This window comes from Pinus tabuliformis, chromosome 9, assembly GCF_031772625.1.
Source record: "Pinus tabuliformis cultivar Carrire ecotype Pingquan chromosome 9, CPIR1, whole genome shotgun sequence".
NCBI lineage: Eukaryota > Viridiplantae > Streptophyta > Pinopsida > Pinales > Pinaceae > Pinus > Pinus tabuliformis.
Window position 1 is genome coordinate 1,123,833,242 of NC_142307.1, and position 27,762 is coordinate 1,123,861,003.

The following is a 27,762-nucleotide window of genomic DNA, read 5'->3' on the forward strand; positions in this document are numbered from 1 at the left end:
CATCACGGTCTCCATGATTTCTGGTGAGATAGAAAGTTACCTTCTTACCCTTCTGCGTCTTGACTGTTCTCAGCTTCTCCTTGAGAATCAACTTCTGATTCTCAGAAGGGTCTTGATAGAGCTTGACTAAGGCATCCCACATCTCCTTAGCTATATCTTTACCTGCAACATGAAGGACTACATGATCCCAGAGTTCATCTAGGATCATCCTCTTGGTCTTGGGCATCTACCTTTGGAAAAGCCTTAACTCGTCTAGATCTGAAGGTTTTGCAACACCTTTCTCTGCATAATCTTTCAGCCCAAACTCGTCCAACAAGAACATTATCCGGACTTTCCAAACACCAAAATTTGAGGTGCCATCCAGTCTATCCTGCTCTCTCAACCCTAATTCTGTGTGTGTCATCTTTCAAACTCGAAAGCTGTGTGCTGGTCAATTCTTTTTGAAACCTCTGATACCATGTAGAAAATTCATGAATATCTGTTCTGCTAATATGAACGATCTGAAAAAACACTTTCTTTTCATATAAACACATAATTTCTCCAATAAATTGCAGCAGAATAAAACAGATATAAATGCACAATTCACACAAAAGAACAACACAATTTTTCTAGGGAACCCAACTAGGAAAACCCTCGCTTGCTTGAGAATATTATTGAAGAAATTTGAGCAATAGATCTCTTACAAATGCACTTGCTTCTATAGAGAATACAATGATCTCTCAGCCTTAGACTAGGCTTGAAACAATCCTGCAAGAATGCTGATCCTCTCCTCTTAAGTCTTGTGCATAATAGAAGCCCGAATTCCTCGTGCAATTCACCTTCTATTAAATAGGGAACCCCCTATTTCTATGCGCCCTTCCTTGGGAAATCACCATCCTCTCCAATAATTTGCACAAGGTCTCTTGGCACCTTTCTCTCACAGGCTCACACAAATTATGATACAATGATTGCCTTCGTTCCTCTTAATGCAATTTGTATGGCTAAGTTTAGCAAATTTCTAATGAAGGAATGATTTTGTGATTGATTGAGTTGACTAAGTGAAACTCGCATGCAACTCATCTTGTCTCAAATCTAAGACTTGAAACTCAACCACTTGTCCTTTTCCTCAATCAACTCGCACTAGAAGACAAGTAACTCGTCCTTCCACTTGAGCACATTAGTTAAATGCATCATAGCTTTTCCTAATTTTTAGGAACACTCCTAAATTTTAGGAACTAGAGCATGCACAAGAAAGAACTCGAATTGACTCCTTGAATTGAGGCACAAATCAAGGAATCCATTTCTTGCTACAATTTCAACACTCTCTAGTAATTATGTTCATCTTTTTTTCTTGTTGGCGAGGGGCATCTAGAGAATCATTGAAAGTGGGAAGGAAATCCATTGAGATACTGTTTGATTGCAATAGATGGGTGACCTCCTCAAACTAGCAGTGACCTTCCTTGGAAGTGAAGGCAATGGTGTTTGAAGAACAATATGCAAAGAAAGGATAATGATCCTTACTGGCAGTTGAGTCGAAAGATGATCTCGAGCTGGAAGTGATGGGCTGCAGACTCCACCTAAATGATGTGCTGGGAAACTGTTTGCCTGTATCTGATAATGTGGCAAGGAGTGAAGGCACAAACTGTCCCCATCTTGTTCCAGGCCAACTCAAACAGACTAGGCTTGCAAATTTCTGAACCATATAAAACCAAGGGTTGGATAATGGTGTCCATGAGGTCCATCTCGGATGATATTTCCTAAAAATGGTGCTGGAAACACCATCTCCCAGGTAGCGCGAGGTAGTTGTAGCCTTACCTTTGTTGATACAGGAGAACTCTTATTGATTCAACCAGTGTTTGAGAATGTAAAACCAAATTTATACATGCTCTTAGTTATTTTGATTATGATCATAATGCAATCAGAAGTCGTGGAATGTGGTCTATTTAAGCTATTGTTCTATTATTTTCGGTTTTGTATTATGAATCTTGAATTATTGCTTCTCTTTGATATGAAATCATTTCTTGAAAGTTAATATCTTATATTTACATTATCTGTGTATGTGGTGTATTTTATTCAGACATGGATTGCCATTTTGCTGTTTCCTTTTGGCTTGGTTTGTTTCTGAAACCATTTCTATTTTGGATTTTGTTTTACATCTCTCTATTTCTGCCCAGCATAGGTAGAAGTTAACTGGATGTGAACTTGTTTAAATGCAGACTATGCATCGAGGATATGCACAGCAGACTCTAGAGAGGTTTCTAAAGGCACGGGAAGGGAATGTTCAGAAAGCAAACAAAATGGTGAGAGGGTCTATATTGATTCAGATTATTTTTAGGGTCACTGAAGAAATATTATGAATTTTGAAGAACTTGTTATACTAGGCATGGCACAAAGTGTGACATTAGTCGCCTTTTTCTCACATACTCTATTTTGTGGTTGCAGTTGCTAGATTGCTTAAGTTGGAGAGTTCAAAATGACATTGATAACATCTTAGCGGTATAGATCTGGTTCTTATCTTCTTGACAGTTCATTTTTTTAGATTTTAGAACTTTTGGTAATTGAAGTTTACCATTTTTTATCGTTACTGCAAATTGGTGTCATCTCATCTACTCTTAATCAGAGTTTGCATGAATGAATACACACTTATTTTTGGTGATAGTTATGACTGTACAATTATTAATGGTGGCATAATGGTTTCTGTTTAATTTTGTACATTGTCCTTCCATGGTTGTATCTGATTTATGATTAATTTTTGCATCAATGTCTTCTCTCATTTGAGGATCTTCATTCTTGTCCATAATAAAAGCGTCTACACTACCCACAATATGATATTTGGTGCACAAATTTAGCTTCGAGGCTTCTCATTAAATCATATTAGAAATTTAGTGCCCACAGTTACCATCGCTTGAAAGTTGACATGTATAGAAATTTAACTCCCAAAGCTTTCCTTTTAGAGATTAGCAGATAGACAGTTCCAATCACTGGACAAGAAGTAAATATTACTTCTGATGAGATGAATTTGTTGAGAAGAAGAATAGATCGAAATATGCATCCATGCAACCACAGTTAGTGGCAAAAAAAAAACACATCAGAATAATACTAAAATGGCAGAATATAATATATCATATTCCTATATATTGATACTTGTTCTGATGAAATTTCTTCCCGTTTTCAAATATGCAGAAACCTATAGAACCAAGAGAAGTTTATAATGCTGTTCGAGAATCACAGCTCATGGGGATGACAGGGTACTGCAAAAAGGTGAAAGTTCATATAAACTATTTTATGCTGTACATTAGTGAAAATCACATGCCCTTTTTACATCTTATGCTAAATTTATTGATAATACTCTGTCTATTCATTCCAGTTGTGGGAATCAGTGAAGCAGATAATAATTTTTTTTTTTTGGTATTTTGTTGGTATTGCAACTTTGAATTCCAGAGGCTTGTTTTAAGCATCATTGTCTTCCCCTGTCAGCATGCTTTCTCTTATATAGTACATAAGTATCCCTATGTTGTGTTAACACTTCAATGTGTCAAATTTGATGTGTATTGAGCTTTTCTCATTTCATTCAACTCCCATGCTCATCAAAATCCACATTCTGTGTTCTCATGGAATGTTATCTAAGGGAACCGTATTTAAACAGGAACGCAAAAAATTACAGAGATAACCATAAACACAGAGATGCAGTGGAAATAATATTTCATTTCATTAATGTAAAATATTGAAATATGCTTACAAATAGAAATGGAAATACACCAGCTATGGCGATGGTAGCTTATCTTTGAGAAGAGATGTGGCGGCTACATGCCTCTGAACTGAACTACAATGAAGCTCAAGGGCCTTTTTATTATTGAACAATAAGAGCAAACCTTAAACAACCAAAACCCTAACTCGAGCAGATGTAACACCAAGAGTTTATGGGCCCTGTTGGGGTGAGTTGGACAACCAACTTCCCAGAGTCGTGACTTAGTCATATTATCTCCGTTGACACGCATGATAACCTGTTGGAAAGATCTCTCTGAGGACTACGACGGAAAAGATGATTTTAGACAAAGAATTGCTGGCGGTAGATTTCCAAAAAAACATCGTTTAGAGCCTCAAAACGGCTCCGGATGTTTAGGACCCGAAAAATTGCTAAAAATAGTAAACTGTGCTATAATTAAGGAAACTGAAAAATTGAAAGAAGCAATGGTGGGGGTCCAAGTGGAATTGGTGGGTGGCCACCAATATCCACCCGGATCATTCCTCTCCCCTTAGGAGCCAATGGTCCCCATTGCGTTGAGTTCCTCCATGAGATGAGAAAACTTCTGTTGAACTTGGTCCCTGGCGAGCCACTTGCCTTGGTGAAGGAATTGGCCTACTTTGACAACTCGATACAGTTGGATATTCTGCTGGCGAGTGTGCTTGATCTGTGTGTCCATGATCCGATCAGTTTCAACTTGTTCCGTGCAATTTGGATTTAACTCTGTGGGTGTGCGCTGTTCTGCAATGTCGGATGTGTTTAGTAATGGTGGAAAGTATCGCTAAAGGCAGTCCACATTGAACACTAGGTGCAGGCCAAGCAATGGGGGAATGCTGAGCTCAAATGCATTGTCTCCCACAGCCTTGGTAATGGTGTAAGGACCATATCGGAGTGGTCTGAGTTTCCGATAGGCTCCGGTAAGGCGTTACTTTTGCAAATGCAACCAGACTTTGTCGCCCACCTGAAACTTGTGTGGCACCCGATGTTGATTATGTCGTTGCTTGTACTTGGCATTTCATTTCTCCAGAATGTCATGGACCTGCTGACAAATATGTTGGATGTGCTCAATGACGCTGTTTGCCTTATTTGTTTCAGACTGGACATGAGCCAAATTTGCGTGAGTAGCTGCAAATGGCATGGCCACATCAATGGGACATAGTGGCTGGAATCCCAAGCCCACCTGAAAAGGGTTGTGGCCAGTCGAGCTGTGGAGAGCCCGGTTGTAGCTGTGCTGAACATAGGGGAGGCTCTCGTCCCATGTCTGTGGATGCTTTGAGTTGTACATACACAAAATGTGTACGATCATCTTGTTGACAACCTCTGTCTGTCCATCAGTTTGAGGATGGAAGGCTGTGGGATGCTCTTGTCCCATGTCTGTGGATGCTTTGAATGTGTACGATCATCTTGTTGACAACCTCTGTCTGGCCATCAGTTTGAAGATTAGGATGTCATCCAAGTATACCACTACAAATGAGTTGGTGAATGGCTGCAAGATGTCATCCATTAGCCTCATGAAGGTTGCAGGAGCATTCGTCAATCTGAAAGGCATAACCAACCATTCGAAAAGGCCCTCCTTGGCTTTGAAGGCAGTCTTCCACACATCGGAGGGTTCGATTGGTACTTGGTGATATCCTGACTTCAAATCGATCTTGCTGAAATATTTTGCCCCCTTCAGTTGGTCCAGGAGGTCATTAATCCGTGAGATCGGGTACTTATTACGGACAGTGATCTTGTTCATCGCCCAATAATCAATACAAAGTCTCCAAGTCCCATCCTTCTTCTGTACCAACACTATCGGGCTCCCACACAGGGCGGTGAACTCAGAAGGATGTGACCTTTCTATAGCAATTCTTGAATCTGCCTCTTGATTTCATCGTTCTTCAGAACGGAGCACCGATATATTGGTCCATTGGGCAGCGGTGCACCTGGGGTCAGAATGATGGAGTGCTTGACCTGACAGTGCAGAGGAACCCTGTGGGGGAGGTGAAGATGTCCTCGTACTCCTCCATGACCTTGTCCATCTGTAGTTGTTGTGCGGAGGGGCCCTGTCTGGAGGTTGTGGCCACCGTCTTCTTCTTTCCTTGAGGGCGTATCATCAAGAAAACAAATTTGCGGGTTTTGGAAATGAGCTCACTGCATTGTTTTGCAGTAACCAAAGAGATGGCGGTAGGCAGTGCTACCTCCGGTATCCTGTACAACTTATTTCCCAAAGTAACAATAACAACACGGGTCCTTGATTCATACACAACATGTTGCTTCCACAAGTATGGTTGTCCTAATAATACATCACAAACTTCAAGGGGAGCAATGTCACACAATACCTCATCCGTGAAGGGCTTGATGTTGAATGGAAGACGACACTGCTGGGACACGCGAAGATCCCGTCCTTGGTGAAGCCACCTGACGGTGTACGATTGTGGATGTGTTGTGGTCGGTAAGCCCAACTGCTTCACGACCTCTATCGAAATGAGGTTTTTTTGGCTCCCATTGTCGACAATGAACTATAGCAGGGAGCGCTTTACCCACATCGGGGAGTGGAAGAGACGGTCCTCCTCCTCTGGATCTTTTGGTTCCTCCTTCTGCATCTTCGTGGTGGCAACGGTGGCGTTGGGCTCCACATCGATAATCTGCTTGCCTTTGTCATTCCCCTTGTCGGGTTCTGACTCAGAGTCAGAACATGCATCTGATTCTGAAACCTTTAGCTCAGTCACTAGTGATTGCTTCGCCCGACACTCACTTGTGTTGTGAGTGGAGCTCTTATGGAACTCACACCACTTTCCCGTGTCCTTTTTCAGCTTCGTGGCGTTGTTCTTTGCTTGCAGCTTTGGCGGGTTGTCTTGGGCCGCCCCGCCTTGGCTTTGTCCTTTGTTCTGCGGTTTGGGGCACCTTTCCCTTGCTTCGGATTCGCAGATCCAAAGTCTCGCTTTTTCTGTTTAAACTTTTGCTCGACCTTGACGACATATTAGTATGCTGTGCTGAGCGAGGAGATGTTCAGGAATTCTATTTTTTCCTGGATGTACTTGTGCAGGCAGCTGCGGTATTTGAATACCAGATGCTGCTCTGAATCGTTGATACCCAACTTTGTGTGAAGGGTATGGAAAGTATTGGTAAACTCTGGCACATCTTGGTTCCTTCCCTGTTGCAACGTGGTCCACTTTATGTATTGATCCTCATAGCTTCCAATAGGGTAGTACTGCTCCTTGGTGGCATCCTAGAATGAATTCCAAGTGGGTGCGGCTAAAAATAGTCAGCCTGTACTTTCATCCTTTTGCTCGCAGTAGGTTTCCCACCAGTCCTTGACGTGGGGAGCTGCTTTGAGAAGAGCGAAAATAATCTTTTCCCGACTGGAAAAATCATGAACGGAAAAATAAACCTCTAGCAGATTTAACCATTTATCGACGACATCTGCGTCTATCTGACCCTCGAATATGGGGATTTCAAAATTAACTTGTACCTTAAATGGTGTGGCGTTTCCAGAGTAGCTGTTGGAAGCCGATGCGTCGCCCTTGGGTAGCAACTGAAGGATCTGGGTAAAGCTGTCCATCATCGCGTTCATTTGTCGCTCGAGGGTTTCTTCGAGCAAGATTTTGATAGGATCTTCTGCGCCCTCATCTTTCTTTTCATCCGCCATAGGAGGCCGTCGGGATTTGCGAGGCTGGTCTTGTAAAGGTTTGACCAGTTCAAGCCCTAACTCCTTATATCCCGACCTCGTTGGGGACATGCAAAGAAAAATAGAGAAAAAGCGCAGACCGCTCTGATACCACTGATCCGTATTTAAACAGGAATGCAACAAATTACAGAGATAACCATAAACACAGAGATACAACGGAAATAATACTTCATTTCATTAATGTAAAACACTGAAATATGCTTACAAACAGAAATGGAAATACACTAATTAGGGCGATGGTAGCTTATCTCTGAGAAGAGATGTGGCGGCTACATGCCTCTGAACTGAACTACAATGAGGCTCAAGGGCTTTTTATTATTGAACAATAAGAGCAAACCCTAAACAACCAAAACCCTAACCCGAGGAGATGTAACAACAAGAGTTTATGGGCCCTGTTGGGGTGAGTTGGACAACTAACTTCCTGGGGTCGTGACTTGATCATGTTATTTCCGTTTGACGCGCATGATAACCCATTGGAAAGATCTCTCTGAGGACTACGATGGAAAAGACGATTTTAGATAGAAAATTGCTGGTAGTAGATTTCCAAAAAAAATGTCGTTTAGGGCCTCAAAACGGCTTCGAAAGTTTAGGACCCGAAAAATTGCTAAAAATAGTAAAGTGTGCTACAATTAAGGAAACTGAAAAACTGAAAGAAGTAATGGTGGGGGTCCAAGTGGAATTGTTGGGTGGTCACCAATATCCACTTGGATCAATATGAGTGCGCAAGAAAAGTGCTATCCTAATACAAGGAGTTCACTATACCAAAATATCATCCTCATAGGTTACCATGCCAAGATTTCATCCTCACTGTCCGCCATGCTAAGATATCGTTGCTATGCCAAGCAAGTTGATGAGGATTACAACGTTTATTCATAAAAGACATATCTCATCATACATTACCAGTAATACTATTATAATGCCAAGATAGACAAACAAGCATCTCATGAAAACATGTACTATGAGTTTGATCCATGTTACAAGAATACTTGTAGATAATACTTTATTATTATTGAATAAGAGATGATTTGATGCTTTACAATATCACTCGGACAAATGTGCTATATAGCATTTATTGGTGATGAGTGAGAGGGTATGGTATGCACCCTTTACTAACTAATTATATATTATTTTATTTATAACATTACTAATTAGTTAATTATTATTTTATTTGTAACATTGCCGACCCCTTTAAAATTGCTTTGTCCTCAAGGCAAGGGTAATGAGGGGTATTGATGGTGAAAATTCATTGTTCCCATGATGCATTTTCTTCTAGAAGGTTTTCCTTTTGACAAGGTATAGTTTGATGTTTATGGAATGTAACATTTTTTCCTTCGTTGCAAGAATTCCTTCTGGTTCTAAAATAATTTTCCTTTGTCATCGAAGTCAGGGATCTTCGTCTACACAGGTTGTGCTTGTCCTACACCTTGAGGCAAGAGACATGGAAGACATTATGGATGCAATAGTTGTCTGATAACCTCAACCCATGGGTTACTTTGCTAATTTTTTTTTGATTTGAACATACATGTAGAATTTTGGAGCCAATTTGTTTTCTCTTTGTTGTTTAAGTGATAACTGCTTGTAAGGTTGGAATCTTACAAGCACCCAATTGCCTTTGAACCTTCTTTTTGATCTATGTTGGTATACTTGTTCTTTCATTCTGTTATGAGTTGTAGCTAAATTTTCTTTTAATATTTTGATCATCTTTTGCTCTTCGTTAAGTGATTCTTCAATGCTTGGACTTTAGTATCAATTATTGCAAATTCCTTCCATTCTGGTCGTTCAGAACCATATAAGGCTCGGAAGGGAGTCTTCTTGGCATGTGTGGTAGGTAGAATTATACCACCATTTGGCTAAATGCAACTGTTGGGACCACTTGTTCTGCTTATTTGTCACAAAACAACGGAGGTAAGTTTCCAAGCATTTATTTACAATTGTTGTTTGTTCATTTGTTTGTGGATTGTAAGTTTAACTCATATTAAGGGATATTCGGATTTGTTTGCAAAATTCTCTCCAAATAATTCCTTTAAATTTTGGATCCTTATTGCTCAGAATGACCTTCAAAAAACCATGCAATTTATAGATATTTTACAGAAGACATCAACAATCTGGTGTTATGCAGTTGGGGAACTATGTGATTCCTTTAATACTGTGTCCTTATAGACTTTGAAGATGGAATTAGGTAAATTCTATTGTTGTACCATAAAATATCATTTTTCCATTCAAAGTTTGGACTTTGCTCCAAATTGTTGATTATGGAATAAGGTTCAGGATCCTTGGAATATTCAATTTGAATTTCATCTAACCAATTAAGCATCACCATTCTTATTGCACATGCAGTTATTTCATCATCTCTTTGTGACAATGCATCAACAACTAAGTTGTCTTTCCCTTTTTTGTGTAATATATCTATATCAAAGGTGGAAAGTATTTTCATCCATTTTTGTTGTTCAGTGGATAATGATTTTTGTTGTAATAAGAATTGAACACTGTTGGGATCTGTACATATTGAAAATTTCCAACATAAGAGGTATTGTTGCCACTTGGCTAGTGCATGGATAATGGCCAACATCTCTTTATCATATGTAGATTTTAGGTTTTCCCTCTTGTTGAGTTTTCGACTCTCAAAAGCTATCAGATGGTCATTTTGCATTAATACTACACCTATCCCAACCCTTGAAGCATCACATTCTACCACAAAGGGTTTTGTGAAATCCAAAGTTTCTAACACGTGTAAAAGACAACTTTTTCAATGCTCCAAAACACTCATTTGCTTGTTTACTCCATTGGAAGGAATTTTTCTTCAACAAGTGAGATAGTGTTGTTGTTAACTGAGCATAGTTCTTGATGAACCTTTTGTAATAATCCATTAGTTCGTGGAATCCTCTTAGTTTTGATATGTTATTTTGCCTTGGCCATTCCATGATTGCTTTGATTTTACTGGAAGCTAGTTATAGTGCATAAAGACCTACATCTTACAAAAAGTACATTTTGATATTTGTGCATAGAACTGATTTCCTGCTAGGAGAGAAAGTACTTGCTCCAATTGCTTAAGATGTTCCTTCCATGTCTTGTTGTAGATACAAATGTCATAAAAAAGACTAGTATGAACTTTCTTAGGTAGGGTTTAAAGAGTTCATTCATGGTTTCTTGGAAGGTGGTAGGGCGTGAGTTAACCCAATTGACATCACCTTAAATTTGTAGTGACCTTCATGAGTTATGAAAACAATCTTTGCCATATATTCTAGCCTTACTCATATTTGATAACAACTTGACCTTTTACTTCCAATTTTGAGAAATATTTTGCTCCATGGAGCTCATCTAAAATCTCATTTATAAATGGATTAGGAAAATTGTTTTTTATAGTTATCTCGCTCAGGCCCTGATAATCTACTCGTAGTTTGAAGGATCCATCTTTTTTTTTAAACACTATTGTGAGGATATCAATAGGATTTGATATTCACTGGTGTTGATTTGGTTTAACTTAGATTATATGTTCTGTACTTCTTTCCAAAGGCAGCTTCATAGATAAGTCTTGGAATACCCTGTCGTATTTGTAGATTAATGTTATAATCTCTAGGTGTTGAGAATGCACTAATTTTAGTGCTAATATCCCCATTTGATGGCATTGTGTGATGTAGATTGGTTCCCCCTTTGTAAATAGTTTCACCATTTGTTAAGAAGATACAATTTGAGTTGGTGGAGGCTAGAATCTGAACAATTTATGTTTTCTTCCTTCCCATTTGAATTTGATAAATTGTTTCTGATGGTTTGCAAAATAGGTCCCCAATGTTTTCAGCCATTGAATTCCCAATACAATGTCTACCCCGAGGGGCATGATGTAGAATCTCGATTCTAATTTGTAATCTTGTAATTGCAGCTTGACTTTGTGGCACTTTTTGACTCCATCAATTTGTTTGCCATCTGCTACCAACACTTTTATGTTTGCAACTGGATATTCAAATAGATTTAGTATTTTTTGTGACATTTATATCTATGAAGTTATGGGTGCCTCTTGTGTCATTTTCTTTTCTCTTTCACCTAACAAGAGGTTTGATTCAAAAATCCATTCTATTTTGTTGACCTAGACCACTGTTCCTCTATGGTCCTTACCATATGCTTTGATAATTCCTTCTTAATCTGTTGATGATTTTTATCTAGAATTTTTTCTTGATACTGATTACCTGAAAAAATACTTCAGCTGATTCTTGATGGTCTCGTTCACTTGTATTTTGTGATTATGGACTTGGTGTCAGCCTTTGATAGACTAAGGGTCGTGCCATTAATGCATGCACTTTTTTGGTTAGTTGATGAATTTGTTCACCATTGTATATAAGTGTCCTAGTAGTTTTGTCTTTGTCATCGTTCCTCATTCTTAACATAGTTTGCCTTCGATCTTTGGACTCTGCGAATAGATTATCAATTTTGGAAACGCAAGTAGATTATCAATTTTGTTTCTGTTTTCTATTAGCTGATTCATTTTCTCAATTAACACCTTTTGTCCTTCCCACATTTTTCTGTGACTTTTCCCACAAGTCATATTTTTTGCTTGTGTCTTTTGGTTTGAGTAATTAAGTTAAAAAAATAATAAATAACATTATAATTAAAAAACTTATTTTATTTTAAGTATATTTACCTAAGTTGCACTGAAATGGATACGGGAACAGATATGGATATGGGGTTTGAAATGGATACGAGAACGAATACAAATACGGGGTTTGGATATGACAAATTTTCAAAAAATATGGATACGATATGGCAGGAAACGACACACACACACACACACATAAAACAACTCTTTTAAAGACCTGGATTCATGGATCCAATTGCTTTCTAGTATGATCAAACACATTAGCAGTTGCAGAAATTGATGAATTGATAGCTTCAACATTACTAAAGGACATTGATGTATCACTCAATAGAAATGTTCCCTGTCTAATGCATTCTCAGCACTTCCATTTTGGTGACTCCAATCAGGGAATAATTATGTATTCTATGCAATTAGAAAACAAGATTGTAGAGAGCTCTCTCCTTCAGCTCAACCCTTGCTCTACAATTTACTTAACAGTAAATGTCATATGGTTCTCAATGCATTCACATGAATGGTATGTCTCCTTAAATGCCCAACCTTTGGAGTCTTATTTGGATACAATCATGCTCCAATTTAGCTTATGCACCATTCACTAATTGAACATAAATGAGAGGACAATTTTCTAAAGCATATAAGCAATGTCAAACATGTAAAGCATATGAGTAAAATAATCCTCCACATGCCAAAACTTAAAAGAAATATGAACTAAAGGATTTCACCATACGTTGCCAACAAATGGGAGGAAGGAGAGATTCATGTGTTGTGGGTCACACTTGACCATCTTTATCATGCCCAACATCAGTGGCACAATCTCTTGAAGATGGGCATAGTCTACTAGGTGGTGTACGCTTTGTATTACCCACAGTGCACACACAGCCTCCAACTTGCCCTAAAAACATATTAATACGTGTATGGCCTCCCAGAGAACTATTACATATTAATAGGTATTAAAAAATTAAAATTAGCGGAAACATATGCTTTTTACAAAAACGCCCTAAAAACGTTTTTGGATTCCAACTCGCAGTTTCTGAAATTCTGAAACGCTACAAATACGTTTTTATGCCATTTTTTAGGCGTCTCGTACCAGTTTCTGGATCTGAAACGCCGAAGGACGTTTCGACAAGGTTAACCCAGTGTTTTCAATAACTTAGATATTTACTTGATAAATTAATTATAAAGTTAGACAATAAAATCACTTTATTATTTTGTCTAACATTACTAATTAATTATTATTATTTTATTTGTGACAATCCATCAATAAAAGTTGTACAGTATGAAGAGACTGATAGAGCAACCTAGAGAACTGTGCCCCTTGTTTTGGAATATAACCCCTCATGCAATGTGCCATAAGAAACCTTTATGATTCACACCGTATCTGAGAGTACATCATGCATGTAATCTAAAACTGAATTGAACTGAAGACTAGCAAAAGCAAAATTGAAAATGCTACATCTGAAAGAACATTAAACTGGAATTAAATGAAGATGGAAAAATTGAAAATATTACTTAGATTGGTGCATGCATGTGCCCTCTATTGCTCCACATAACTGCAACAACATGCATGGACCCTCTACTCTCCTACATAATTATGCCCTCCTCATTGCAAACTAGTGCTTTGCTATCTATCTAACAGGACTGCTCCACCATGCCAAGGAGAGTACTATCCGAGCAGCATGTAAACAATTATGAGTGAGAACTCTTTGAACTTGCAACTAGACATCTACAATGTTATCACATGCTATACACTATAGCTACTTCTAGATACAGTTATCTATATAGTCCTGCTAAGGGCTCCTACTCTTAACATATTTTCTGTTAAACCATACTTGCAAATTTGTTTCTTACATTTTAAAAGGATTTCTAACATTCTTTTGGTGGAATAACTAAATGAGCTCAGCTACGACAAGCAAATTCCTTCCCATATAAACATGAAGCAATGCCTTCAAAATTCCAACCTGTAATGCTGTAATAGGAAGTTGTTCCAAATTGCTAGCATGGACATTGTCAAGTTTTTGGGCCTTTTTTCTTTTTATACATCAGAGTTAGAAGTTGTTTTTTCTCTCCCACTTTGTACTTACGCTGGCTGTACTTCTGAGCCCCATTGACCTACTGTTGTGGTCATTCATGGAACACAAATTATCCTATCCTATCTTGTAATGCCCTTTTGGACGAAGAAATCTCTCGACAATATGCTACATAGCCTAGAATAAATCTTGCAACCTTCTTTGAAAATTTGGTTTGGCTTTTTTTGATGAGATTTTAATTGGTAGGTGAAGTTGGGAAGAACAACGGAAACAACTTGACCAACTACTACAAGTAGTCTGTCATGTTCCTTTTTCTGGTTTTCCTTATGGCATAGTCAGGAAGGACTTTCATGGTTGGAGGCATCTAGGTCATAGGAGCAGGTTTACTCCATCAGCGGGCCCAAGAGCTTTTGGAGGGTCTTTATGGGGATTTGAAGAGTTTCTTTGGGATCTGATGGCATTCGCTTGGCATACTCCATCATCCGCACACCTTGCCTTTTGTTCCGTTTCATTCCGACAACTTTCGAAAAACAGGGTTATTATGCAGCCTAACTCAATGAATTACGCTTAAGGTGGTATTCCGAGAGGAATACTTGATATAACATCTTAGTGTAATAGCTCGTTGGAACCAGAACAAGAAGATCTATAGGATGAGATGGTGGGAAGTGACTTTCGGTGGCCTGAGGAGGAATGGTGGCCGATTTACCATTTTCCCAAATTAAAAAAGTATTTTAATTAAAATAAAAGGAGGGAAAAGATACTAGTGATTAAAATAATAATAAAATAAAGGCTTTTAGAGGGGTCCATCATATTATAAGAAGAGGAGGAGACCATTTGAGGACATCTCGGATTGTTGATATTTTTTGTTGATGAGATTTGGAGAATCTAGTTCCTAACTTCTATAGCCCCAAGATAGAAACCATTCGGTGTTGGACGAAAACCCAACGCTCTTGAGGAGATTTCACCCATAAATGTCATGGTGCTTTAGTGGAGTTTTAGAGAGAGCAAGTTTGCAGTAGCAAGGTTGTAGCAATCTTCTCACTGGACCATCTACATCATTGCCAAGGTCATACATCCTTTGGGCCAAACATCTTTCTTTGGGTTTTGCTCTGCCTGCTTGGCAAGCCCATGTTTCACTATTCCTTCATGTTGATGTACTCTTTCCAGTGGATTAATAAAATGACCCAGTGATTTTATTGGCATTTATCTGTGTTTATCTATGATTATTTTGTTGTTCAAGTTCATTTATGGTATCTATTGTTAAATTTTCCATTAGGAATATTACATACTCAAACAAAATTTTGCTTTTGCAAAAAGTTCAAAGCGTGTTTTCTTTTCAACAGGAGTTCTTGTGTCTAGGGATCAAAATATTAGAATTTAGAACAATGAAAAAGAATTGACCTGAGAAAAATAGAAACCATAAATTGGCCTACACCCAAAATTGTGATTCAAGGAAGTTCTTCATGGTGGAATTTACCTATGTTGGATAGAGATAGTATCCTGCATTATGGGCCTTGGTTTATGACACATGTAAGTCTATCCATGAAACTTTGGTTTCCATTCTTCGACCCCGTCTATTGGTTTGTCTTGAACTCTAATGTTGGTTAAGCCTTTCAATCTACTTTCCTATTTTGGGTTAGGGTTACGCATCTACAGAAAGCTGACCATGTTAGCATCCCCAACTACTAAACCTTCCAAGGAAGAAGAGTGATGAGGATGGACTGAGTTTAAAAAAGGAAAATAAGGACAGCACTTTTAATGGTGCAACAAAAAGGCCATCTTTTGCAAGGAAATGTTCTCATTGGGGTTAGGTGTTCTAGTCTCGTAGAGGTAAGCAACAACACTCCTAAGAAAGGAAAACAACTCGACAACTCTAAGACGGATGTTTTCCAATAGATAGATGTCCTTTGAAATTCAAGGGAACTGAGATTGAGCACAACATATTAAGATAATGCATACTGTAGCTTTGTGTTGAATTTTATTGCCCAACAATTATAGTTGCAGTTCTAAACATGAACGCCCCTCTGATATTTTAATAGAGAAAGCAGATATGTCCTACTCAAAATTATACGAACTATGAGTGCGATTGGAATCGGCTGAAGAAAGCAGTGTAGGTGCTGCACTCATCTGGACCCTATATTTTTTTAAAATAATAAATATATCAAAAAATTAAAATTTTAAATTTATAATGAAAATTTAGAAACAAAGAATTGAAATCTCAAATTGAAATGATTCATAACATCAAGAGCAATTGTCACAATGATAAAATCATAAATCATATTGTATATGTCATAACAGTTACATTAAAGATTCTAGAATTAATTAATCATAGATTCATACATCACACATGTAATTTTCCGATTTGAAATCAAACTGAATTTCTGATTCCGTATGTAAACAAATTTTGAACACAATGATATTCTATAATTTTGTCATTTCAAACAATGAAACATTGAGATGATAAATTAATCTTATGAAAATGATATCAAATTTCAAATTTTAAATTTCATACTTTCATTTCATGAGATTCATACTTTCTAGATCAGTCAACTGAGGACCATAATTAATATCAAATTGAAATTCAGATATCATAAATTCATTATCTTTAGGAAATCAATCTTATCTGGACCGACTGGAAGGAATGGAGTTCAGGAGGCCAAGAAAAAAATAATATTCCATTGTGTGACTAGAAATTGCAGGGGGGTGCAGGGCTAGTTAGGCATTTGTAACTATTTGTTTTTACATTGTATTTTGAGGACAGCTGCTTGAAAACATCAATATGACTACTAGTAGTATTCCTGATTAACAAAATGGTGATTTCAGAAATATGAAAGAGGGCCAGATATAAAGCCTTGTTACTGGATGAATCCATGGATCATTAATGTGATCTGTTAGGTTTGCTCAAGAGGCAGGATTATTAGGATTTCATTATGCGGGTTTCCTAGTTAGCTTTACCAGTCACGACTCAATTAATATTTAGGATGCTGCTGTTGAAGCTATATTTTTGTACATAGAAGAAACCACTGACCATTATTGGTTATCATTGGTTTCCATTTTAATAGAGTTGTCTGTCTCACTCTTATAACAAAATGCAAGTGAGCAATGCCCGTTTCACAGATTCTGGAGGAATTATAATTTTTCAACTATCCTTTTTTGTAGGGACGTCCTGTTTTTGCTATTGGAGTGGGGCTTAGTGGATATGACAAAGCATCTGTAAGAGCCGTTATTTTACTGCTTATCTGATCATTCGTGATTTTTTCTCCTCATTGGACTCAAATATCAGTTACTTTTTTTCGGTTTTTTAATGTATATTGCAAGAGATATTTTTAATGAAGATAACCCCCTTTTACATTTCCCTGTCTTAAATTCTCTTCCTATTGTCCTTATTTCCTTAATTCAATATCATTTTAAAAATGATTGCATGGCAAAGGATAGGTGAATGTATGCAATGTTTCTGGTCCCAATATTTGCATATCTTATTTACTTGGCTTTCACTATGTTTGTGTCCATGGATAGAGTTTAATACACAAGTTTCTTCTTTGTTCAGGCTGACAAATATGTGCAGTCACATATACAGATAAATGAGTACCGAGACCAAGTTCTATTGGTTAGTTATGCGAAGCTCAATGGTTTTGCTATGGGAATGGGTTTTAAAGTTCGTTGAGAAATTGAATTTTAACCATTGCCTTGTTATTTAACAGCCAAATGCATCAAAGAAATATGGGAGCTACATTGGACCATGCTTGAAAATCTTGGACATGACGGGGCTGAAACTTTCTGCTTTAAACCGCATTAAGGTCTGAATTTTGAAATGGCAAGTTTATGAATCTCAAGATTATGTACACTGCATTGCTTCAATAATGAACTGGTAGAGAGAACTCAATATTAATCAACCACGCATAGTATCAGCTCTATACTTGTGCACATTGCTTATTTACTTATGCAGAATGCTCTGCTCATGTGCATCAAAGTAAATCTTGTTACAAGTCAAAAACTAACACTGTTGCATTTCATATTAACTTTTGTAAAATGTATTGTTTATGTTTGCTCTTACATCTGAAATTTTTAACAGTTATAATGCATTTCTTTATAATGTTACTCTTAGGAAAAGATGCTGTTTAGCATCTAAATACATGCAACTTGCAAGTAACCTTTCTGGAGCTCTTTTATTATTTGTTTCCATTTCTATTACCTTTTGTGAAATTTTCAAGTGATATATTTTATTTGGAAGGATTCTTCTTTTGTAAGTCTTAATTTGTTGTTTTGATTGGTATTAGCTATGAGCAATTGCAAATATCACAATAATATCGCTGATATCAGGTTATTTCCGAGGAGGCAATAATATCATGTTAATGTGTTGTGATATTTTAGAACTTTAAGATAAAATCATGATTTTTTAAAGTATTGTGAGTTAATGCAATATTTTTCTGGGTCCACTTTAATAACCTTTAAGATTCTCCTTTTAGATTTTTTGACCTCATTTTAAAAATCAAAGGGTGGGGATTTACAGGAGAGTAGTTTCTCACTGTCTTGCATTGAGTTGTGGAGGAGGAATTGAGTGTTTTCATCGCCATAAGTTGAGATATTGTTGAGTAGGGATCAACTAGGACTCTAGGAGCATTGCAAAATTTATACATAGTCATGTGTAAATTATTAGCCTCATGAGACAAATCACAAGGAACAAGGACGTGGTTTGCCTCATAATCATGTGTTTCGCTACTAGCCTCGTTTCTCTATTGGGTTAAATCTTGACTCAGTTATAGAGTAGAAGATAGTATTCATTTAAGCCCGTGGTTTTGGAAACCCATGCTATTTGATGTAATAGCCTATCTAATGGCCTGAGAACTTCATTGTAAGATGCCTTGATTGGTCGGTTTTGCCCTGGTTTGATCGGTTTGGTCAAGGCTAATAGATCTATTAGGTGTTAGTTTTCCCAATGTAGGGTTTCCAAAGATAAATAGTGGTGCCTTGTGTGTTTCACATTTTATTTTGTGTCTATCTTATATTATTAATGTTTCTTAGTTTTTGACATGTGATATTAGGGCACATGTTGACCTGGAGTCTCCCATGAGAGGTATATGTTGGGAGCATTGGAGACACTAAATAATGGTTTGTGGATATATGAACCATGGTAAAATGGCACATGGGAATGCATTACAGAGGTTAGTATGGAGCATTGGCAAACACACATTGAGGAAGAATTACTAGGTGAATGAGTGCTTGATTTGGCTTACTGTATTTGGAGCAAAGAAAAATGTGGGAAAATAAGAAGGTAGATACTAGTCTCACATAGATAATTTTTAATTTACAAGTCTCATGGGTTCCTTCAACAAGTCCAATGTGAAGGAAGATCATAGAGACTTAGGCTAGGGTGACCCAAATGGTTGGTGGACTATGCACTGGGAATCAATATTTCAAATTGCCATTTAAGAGATGTACACCATAGAGAAGGGAAGAGCATTAAGTTTGTTTGTCTTACAAGTCTCTTCAACAAGTCCAATGCCAAGGAAGATCATAGAGACTTAGGCTAGGGTGATTGACCCAATTGGTTGGTGGAGGAGGCATGGCGAATTGTGGTTGATGCTCCAAAGCTCCAATATCTTGTTATCCCATATTGCTAGTTCATTTGTGGTAGAGAGGAATCGGTTCACACAAAACTTCATTGTATGAAGATTAGACTTTCCTCTAGGAGAGTGGAGAAGCTAGTTATAGTGCATAGAGGCCTACATCTTGTGCATAAGAAGATACTAGAGTATTAGGGAGGACTAGCAACATGATAGGATGTCGGGCAAGAGGAGGATGAACATATATATACGGAGAATGGATTGTTTGAGGCTAATCAAGGTTTGGTTGGTGTGCCATTGATTAGTAATGAGAGTGACTTTGATTCATATAGTGACATTCTCATGGATGTTATTGGTTACTTTGTACACTAGATGGATGCAGAGGACTAGTACATAGAGGCCTACATCTTGCACATAAGAGGATACTAGATTATTAGGGAGGACTAGCAGCATGATGGGATGTGGGGCGAGAGGAGGATGAACATATATATACACGGAGGATGGATTGTTTGAGGCTAATCAAGGCTTGGTTGGTGTGCCATTGATTACTAACGAGAGTGACTTTGATTCATAAAATGACATTCTCATGGATGTCACTGATGACTTTGTACACTAGATGGATGTAGAGGACTAGTCATTGGCTTTGCATTCATTATATATGACAGTCATAGATGATCATTGAACAATGACAAATTTGTTTCGTGAAACCAAATTTTGGAACCATCTCCAATGGTCTCTAGAAATGGAGCTCTCTAACCTAGGAGAAGTGCACCTTCTCTAATTCTAATGTCAAAGAATCCCCTTTTATTCCTTAAACAAAGCTTAAAAGATTTTGTTGTTATCTCTCTTTGAAGATCTGTGCACAAATATTGGACTTGTTTTTCATGATTCAATGTCTTGGCCATGCCAAGACGTTTTCGGGATTTTTCCTTCTTGTTTTGCTAGTGAAACTTATTTGTCCTCCTCCTTGATTATTCGCTACCAACAAAATTTTAGATGTGGGAATGAACACCATTCGAGCTGAAGTTACATGCCAAATCAACTTTCCCGAGTTGCAGGGATTCTCTCATTAGATTTTACATGCTTTTGGGTTTTTCAAAAAGCACTAATTCCCATGATTTGCCTATTTGTAGCCACAACTACTACCTTTTGGAATGCAGGGTACAACCACCATTGATTTCCAAAATTCCATTCAACTAACCTTATCTATTGGATTTGGCACTTAGCTCTTTATACCACATGAATTGTGCAAATAAAATTCTTACCAACAAAACGACATCATATTGTGTGGTAAAGTAGAGTCTCCAGATACCTTGTCACTCATGCATGCGGCATGTTATTTTTAGAGTCCAATTCATCATCATGCCCCTATGCCAAGTCATTCTCCATGCTATGTGCCATCCAACTGCTAGTTGCCACTTGTTTTCCACTCCATGGTCACTGCTCTGGATTATTCTAACGTAGGATGGATATAGGCATGATGTATGGGAGTGGCATGAAGTGGGATCTATCCTGCCTGCCTTCCTCCCCTCTCCACCCCCTTCAGATTGGTTGTTGAGAAGGCAAAGACTTAGGATGGAACGGATGCAGAGAAATGGAGTGGGGTGGGTGGTAAGGGTCAAGGTAATAGGGTGCAGGATAGAGCATAAAGTGGCTTGGAGGTAAATGGAGGGTGGGGAATTATGAATACCTTTGTCCTTCACCCCAAGTGAAAGTGAAAAATGGTGAAGTATGGAGTAGATGTGAGATGGAGTATGAAGTCAAGAGTGCAAAGAGGTTTACATTAAGACCCTAAAGATCTTATCAGAGGGCAGATATCAATGACTCTGCCACAAAGGGATCATCCTCCCCACCTTCCTCCCCTCTGCACCTACTTTGGATGTCTTGTTGAGAAGGAAAGGACAATGAATCAAAGGGATGTAGAGAAATGAGGTGGGGTGGGTGGTAAGGGTCAAGGTAATAGGGCAGTGGACAGAGCATGGAGTGGGTTGGAGTTAAATGGAGGTTTCGATAAAGACCTGAGGGTTCTTATCTAGTGGGCAGATATCAATGACATTGGCACAAAAGGACCTTACTGTAAGGGGTTTTACATATGCTCCAGGAACACACACTCTACTCAATTCTTCAGATTTTCTGGTAGGCTCCAGGATCTGCTGCTATTTAACATAAATAAAAAGCTCCAAAAATTGGATATGTAACATTTGGGGCTAAAAGTGGTTCCATATGGGGAGTGCAATCCCTGTTGTGGGGTGCTGAGAACTGTACATTTCCCAATCAGGATCTACCCCTTGAACTTGAAAAGCTGCAACTGCATCAAAAATGTTCATGACAAATTTCTGCTCTTGGCTGGATGCTGCTTGATTTGGTGGGTACAATGTGTATGCTCTATCTTGATGTCTTTGTACCTGTGAAGAATTTGGCCAAGGGCACATGTGGAATTACTAATCCCATTAACTTTATTATGTAACTCAGGTAATACCATGACACAATTTCGGCATGACAAATCCTTGCCTTTTATGTTTTTTGACACAAGCAACGCCTTCTGCAATTTATATAAAGACTCAGACTGTACCGCTGCCATCTGCTAGCACTTAATTAAAGAGAGACAAAAAAGTCTCGAAAATCCAGGCATCAGTCAAAATGCCAAAGAGAAACTCATAATGAGACATTCTGGAATAACCAACCAGTGTTCAGATAGTGAACTTATTTAGATATATAGTACTATCCTACCCTAAGCTAAACAATAAAAACAGGCATTATATTTCTAATGCAGTCACCCACAAATCACATAAAAAACATGAACTCTTCCCTTGTGTTTGACTATTATGTTATAAACCAAATCAGGGTGGTCAGTTACTTCCATAAGTATGCTGGTCCTTCAAATAAAGAGATGTACAATTCCACATTTGCTACTCTGAACAACAAAGTTGACACTTGATGCTCCTGCAGACCTGCATTTCTGCAAACAGAGTCCATTCAAACTTCAAAGGAATTTACATACGTTCCATTACTCAAGGCATGGTTGGGTAGTACATTGTGTACAATAACACCATAAAGCAGTGGAAACATAGCTGTCCATGTCAACTCTAGCGCTCTGCAGCTGGAAAGATGTGTACCAAAGAGAGAGTGGATGCGATATCAAAAGTCTTCAGCAAGAAAGTTTTGGAATTACGCTGTTTCTCTTCATGGCATTCAATGTCAGCCAAACAATCAGTATGTAACTGTTTGTTCACAATAGGCTGACATGAATACATCTCCAGGCTGCACTTTGACAGGCAGATCTGTACTCCAGGTTGTTTCTTCTCCTGGTCATTCATTAGTATGCACAAGGGTATGGGCACCATTGACAGGAATTAATAACTGATATTGAATATTCTTTGTTCCATCTTCACCATCACTATAGGTGTTATTTCATGTTCAACGTGATGATGGGCTGGTGCTGGAATTCTTGTCTTACCACCATTCAAATAATATGATTGTACAAACAGATGTTTGCAATGCAAGTTTTCTACATATGTGTCAAGACTCAAAATCAGAGCCATAACAATGTGGATAAGTGATAAAGAAGATGTACAACATACCCCATCACTTCTTTGATGCTGTACAGAACTGGTGTTAAGGTCTCATTTCTCCTGGACCAAAGAAAATTGTCAACATCAGTCAAAGGAGCCTGATCCAGTTCTGATTTTGAGTCCTCCCTGTGAGTTGCTGTTATTTTGCCAAAACTTGTGAGTCTACCAGTTTATTGGAGACTTTCTGAGAAAATTATTTGTTGGGTTTTTATTTATTTATTTTTTTGCCAAGTTTTTCCTTGTCGAATGAGTCTTTGCAACACAGATAAATGCCTTAGGTGTATGAACTTCGAAGTTTTCTATCTAAATATGCATTTCCTCCTTAATTCCTATTGCAGGAGCAGCGCCTTGTGTTTTCACGCCGAGAGAAGGCTTTATATTACTTTATTTCTTTGGAAATCTTGATAGTTTTGTTCTTCCTTTTTGGCTTGATAATAGAATGTATTTATAAAGTGATTGAATATAGAGGAACGACATTCTAAATTTGTGCACATAAAAAACCATTCCCATCACCAGTTGTAAGCGTGACCTTGAAATCATTTAATGGCATAACAGATTTCGCTGAACGTTCCCCACATTTGAAGAGGTACATGTGCTTGCATTATCTTATAATTCGTTGTCTTGGCTTTTTTGATAATAAGTCAAATATATGCATGTTGTACATTCGTTCTTCCCCAGAAAGCTTTGGTCATCATTCTCTCTTTTGTACATATAGAAATTTGTTTGTGCTTGAAATTATGGTGTTTCAATTTGCAGTTGCATGAAAGGTATTATCATATATTACTGATTTCCAGTACCTTGATTCGATCTACTTGTTGATGCTGATTCTGCTACGTCTGGTTAGGAAATAAGAATTTCCGATTTCCTTGTTGAGCTGCAATGACTACTGCTGGTATAATGTATAGTTATACTTTCCGGTGACTTCCATGATGACAATGAAATATCTCGATAGAACTATAAAATATACAAGAGAAAATAAGATAAAGATTTTTGGCTAATCAGAGATGCCTCTGAAGTGTGAACCAAGCATCCGTGCTTTCTTTTCAGAATGTGAGAGCCAATATTACAATATTCAAAATATACATTCATACAGGAATGGTCCTGTGAGTAACTGTCACATCATATAATCTCAACTCTACACTGAGATGAAATGGAAGCTAAACCACATAATCTAATTGGGTTATCTTACAAAGAAAAGTTGACAAATCAGTGACAATCACACCACATACTTGTAACATAATTCTAAATACAGTTATACAAGCTAAGGTTACCCGATCCAGAGTTGTGTCTTCTGCCCCAAAATAATGTGACTCTTTTCCTCGTATGCCAAGTGGAAAAAGAGTTTTATTGATGCTCATCTTCTTGTGAATTGCACAATTTGACATGATTTAATGTGTTTTGATATGGAATTTTTTGTCAATTTGATATTGGCTGATCATGTGACTTGCCAATTGGATGGTTGCAGATATTGACTACGATAGCTACAGTTGATGACCTTAATTATCCAGAGAAGACGGAGACATATTATATTGTTAATGCTCCATATGTTTTTTCTGCCTGTTGGAAGGTATTTTCCTGTTCCTTGCATGTAGGATTATTAGAAACTGCCATTTACATTTTGGTATGTTTGCATGCTGTTCAGATCATTGAAAGGCATTGTTAACATGGATACAGATAAGATCACAACCAAAAGTTATACATATCACATCATCTCTATAGTGTGCTGGGTGTAGATCATTGGATTTAATCATTATGCCATTGGTAATCTATTCTTTGAACATACTTTTTAGAACCTTAAATTGGGACTTTTTGTTGATGATAATATAATTTTTCTTTGTTGATGGAACAAAGAGTGAACCGTGTGGCACTGATCGTGATGGTGAAATATCGCTAGCAATCTCAGTCGGACCCCATAGAATTCCTCAAAACCCTCCGGGGCCACCAATAATGTAATCCAACTCATGTGACCTGGCTGACATAAGCTCGAGATAATGCAAAAATTGGGGACATTATAATAAATGTAGAACAATGGAGGTTTGGTCTTGGGGCATGTTGGCCTCCTTCATAACCTTTGTACTTTTATATGCATGTGAGGTATGGGTGCCAAGTACACTTAGAAATAGGTGGAATTGTATGCAGGGAGTGCAAAAGCAGTCATTAACAACTTTTTGAAGTTATTAGAATATTCCTATTTAGTATTTAATACTCATTCTTTTAGCTACTCTGCTATTTTTATTCTTTTAAGCAGTTTCTTAGATGAAACTGATTGTTTCCATATTCTACATAGAAACTTGATGTTTCTATTATTGTAAATTCATTGTATTATTATTGAGCTTCTGCTTGCTCAAAATTAATTAATTCATTCGACATTCTTTTATGGTATCGGAGCCAGAAAAAGAGATTTCTTGAACAGTTATTCTCTCTGCATCCTAATCTCTTGAGTTCTTTCTTTCATTCCTTTCTAAGGTCGAGCCCTCTGTAAGCCAGGTAGCCTTCACTGAGTCTTAGCCTCGGCTTTGCTCACTGTGATAAAAGCTTACAGTCGTCTATCTCGATACAGAAATGGATTCTTCTCCTGCATTATCATTTTTCATGTCTAGAAGCCGATATGGTTCAAAGCATTTCTGAGGAATTAGAAATTGAAGAAACTCTTGGATCTGGTTTAGAACAAAATTTAGCCTTCCCTTGCTGGTGTACCGATTCTGTTTGGATAATCGCAGTCGGTTCTTCCTGCGTCTCTGTCGTGTTCTCATAGGGCAGCAAGATCTCCACGCCACCTCCCCTGTTCACAACATCAAGGTTGGACGACTGCTCTCAGATCAAATTCCAGGAAAGTCAAACTCTTCGTCCGTCCATTTGACGGGATCGGGACCAAAGCGGGATCGGGACGTCAATCGGGATCGGGATTTGATGGGATCGTGGTCAATCGTAGCAGAGACAGTGAAAATTTGAGGCAAATTAAAGCCGCGGCAGTATTCTCCGACAAAGGCCTCTTCGGCTTCGATGATTTCTTCGAATTCTTCTCTTCGAGATCAAATTTGAGGCGCCTGAGAGCGCTGACGGTGCTGGAAAGGCGATCGAAGACCTCAATCTCACAGAAATCATCTTCCTCCTCCGCAATTAAATTGGCGAGTCTCCTAAGCTCGTTCTTGAGCTCCTGAACAGAGCGAAGGCAGTTTTGTGTGTAATTTCTAACAGGAACCCGACTGTCCATAACAGTGGATTTCCGGGATATTTCAGACATTCAGCTCTGGGGTGCTCAATTCCCGACGCGACCAAAACCAGTGTATGACAATCGTTGAAGCTGAACAGAATGCGACTGTGTGCAGCGTGGGTTTATGTGTATACGTGCTGCCTAACCTCGCATTTTTGCTGTGTGAGAAATTTCAAAACGACGGCTCACGTGGTTTCATTTTTCAGTCCACGTATTGGTCATTATACTGTTTCTTAGTTGCATGAATTAAGTGAAAAATCAGACAATTGGAGTTTCGTCTTATCTAGAAAAAATAGCCACCCAGGATTTTTTTTTGCTGGTTCAAAATATAGCGCTCATTTTTCTGTGGAGATTTATTTTTGCTGGGTAAATATATATATATATATATATATATATATATATATATATATATTTTTTTTTTTTTTTTTCTTAAACCTGTCTCGCAGAACAAATTCTGTTTTGATTTGCACCAGGATAAGCGGGCAACTACATTAAAATTTGTGTCAGACTTCTGTATTGTCTTTGGGAAAATGGCCACGCTCACCAATCTGATGTTAGAAGGAAATCAACGCTTTAATGGCAACAACTATAACATTTGGAAACAAAGAATGTTGACCATTTTTGAATACAGGCGTCTTGATCAGCTCATTTTGGGCAAAGAGCTTCGTCCCGGTACAGTTGGTACCGATCAAGATAAATTTGATGATCGAAATCGAGAGGCTGTTATGCTTCTCAAGCTCTCTGTCGTTGATGATCAGTTACCACAGATTCCTTCTGGCAAGACAGCGGCTGAGATCTGGCAACAGTTGAAAGAACTGCACGAGACATCTGACAAAAGCAGAGCTTTTTTTCTCAAAAATCAGTTGTTCTCCATCATGATGGACGAACATATGTCTTTACAGGAACATCTCAACAAAATTAAAGACATTCGAGATCGGCTCGAAGCCATTGGTCGAACCATGGAGGAAGAAGATATGGTAGTCATTACTTTGAAAAGTCTACCGAAATCTTATGAACACTTCATAGAAACACTCAACATTACCATCACAAATGTTGATCTGAAGTTTCCATAGTTATGCACCAAACTTCTACAGCAGGATCGGTGGAAACAACAGTTTGGTAGTGGTGCTTCATCAGTGTCCTTGGAAAATGCATTTGCTGCAAAATATCAGTCCTCTCAGTCCTTTCAACAGAAAGGCTCTTCTCAGCCTTTTGATCCTGCTAGGAAGAAAAGTGTGCAGTGTAATTACTGTCACAGGTTCGGTCACATGAAGAAAGATTGTCGACAGAGGATTGCTTCTGAACAGAAGAAACAGGGAGGGCCACATCAGACAGCAAATGTTGCAGAACATTCCGAGCAGACAGATTCTGCCTTTTACGCCTTTATGGCTAAAAGGTCTTCAGAT

At 38.1% G+C, this 27,762-nt stretch overlaps 1 protein-coding gene across 1 annotated transcript in view; it reads left to right on the forward strand.

Moving 5' to 3' along the window:
* Window positions 1-2,063: 2,063 nt before the first annotated feature.
* The window catches only part of LOC149152597 (Sec14p-like phosphatidylinositol transfer family protein), a 36,658-nt gene continuing 10,959 nt past the window's right edge, over window positions 2,064-27,762 (forward strand). The window contains exons 1-8 of the mRNA XM_089438580.1: window positions 2,064-2,092; window positions 2,196-2,279; window positions 2,422-2,475; window positions 3,163-3,240; window positions 17,166-17,219; window positions 17,554-17,613; window positions 17,708-17,803; window positions 24,608-24,709. Of these exons, the coding sequence (XP_089294706.1) occupies window positions 2,199-2,279; window positions 2,422-2,475; window positions 3,163-3,240; window positions 17,166-17,219; window positions 17,554-17,613; window positions 17,708-17,803; window positions 24,608-24,709 (525 nt within the window). The 5' untranslated portion in view covers window positions 2,064-2,092; window positions 2,196-2,198. The remainder of the gene's footprint in view (window positions 2,093-2,195; window positions 2,280-2,421; window positions 2,476-3,162; window positions 3,241-17,165; window positions 17,220-17,553; window positions 17,614-17,707; window positions 17,804-24,607; window positions 24,710-27,762) is intronic.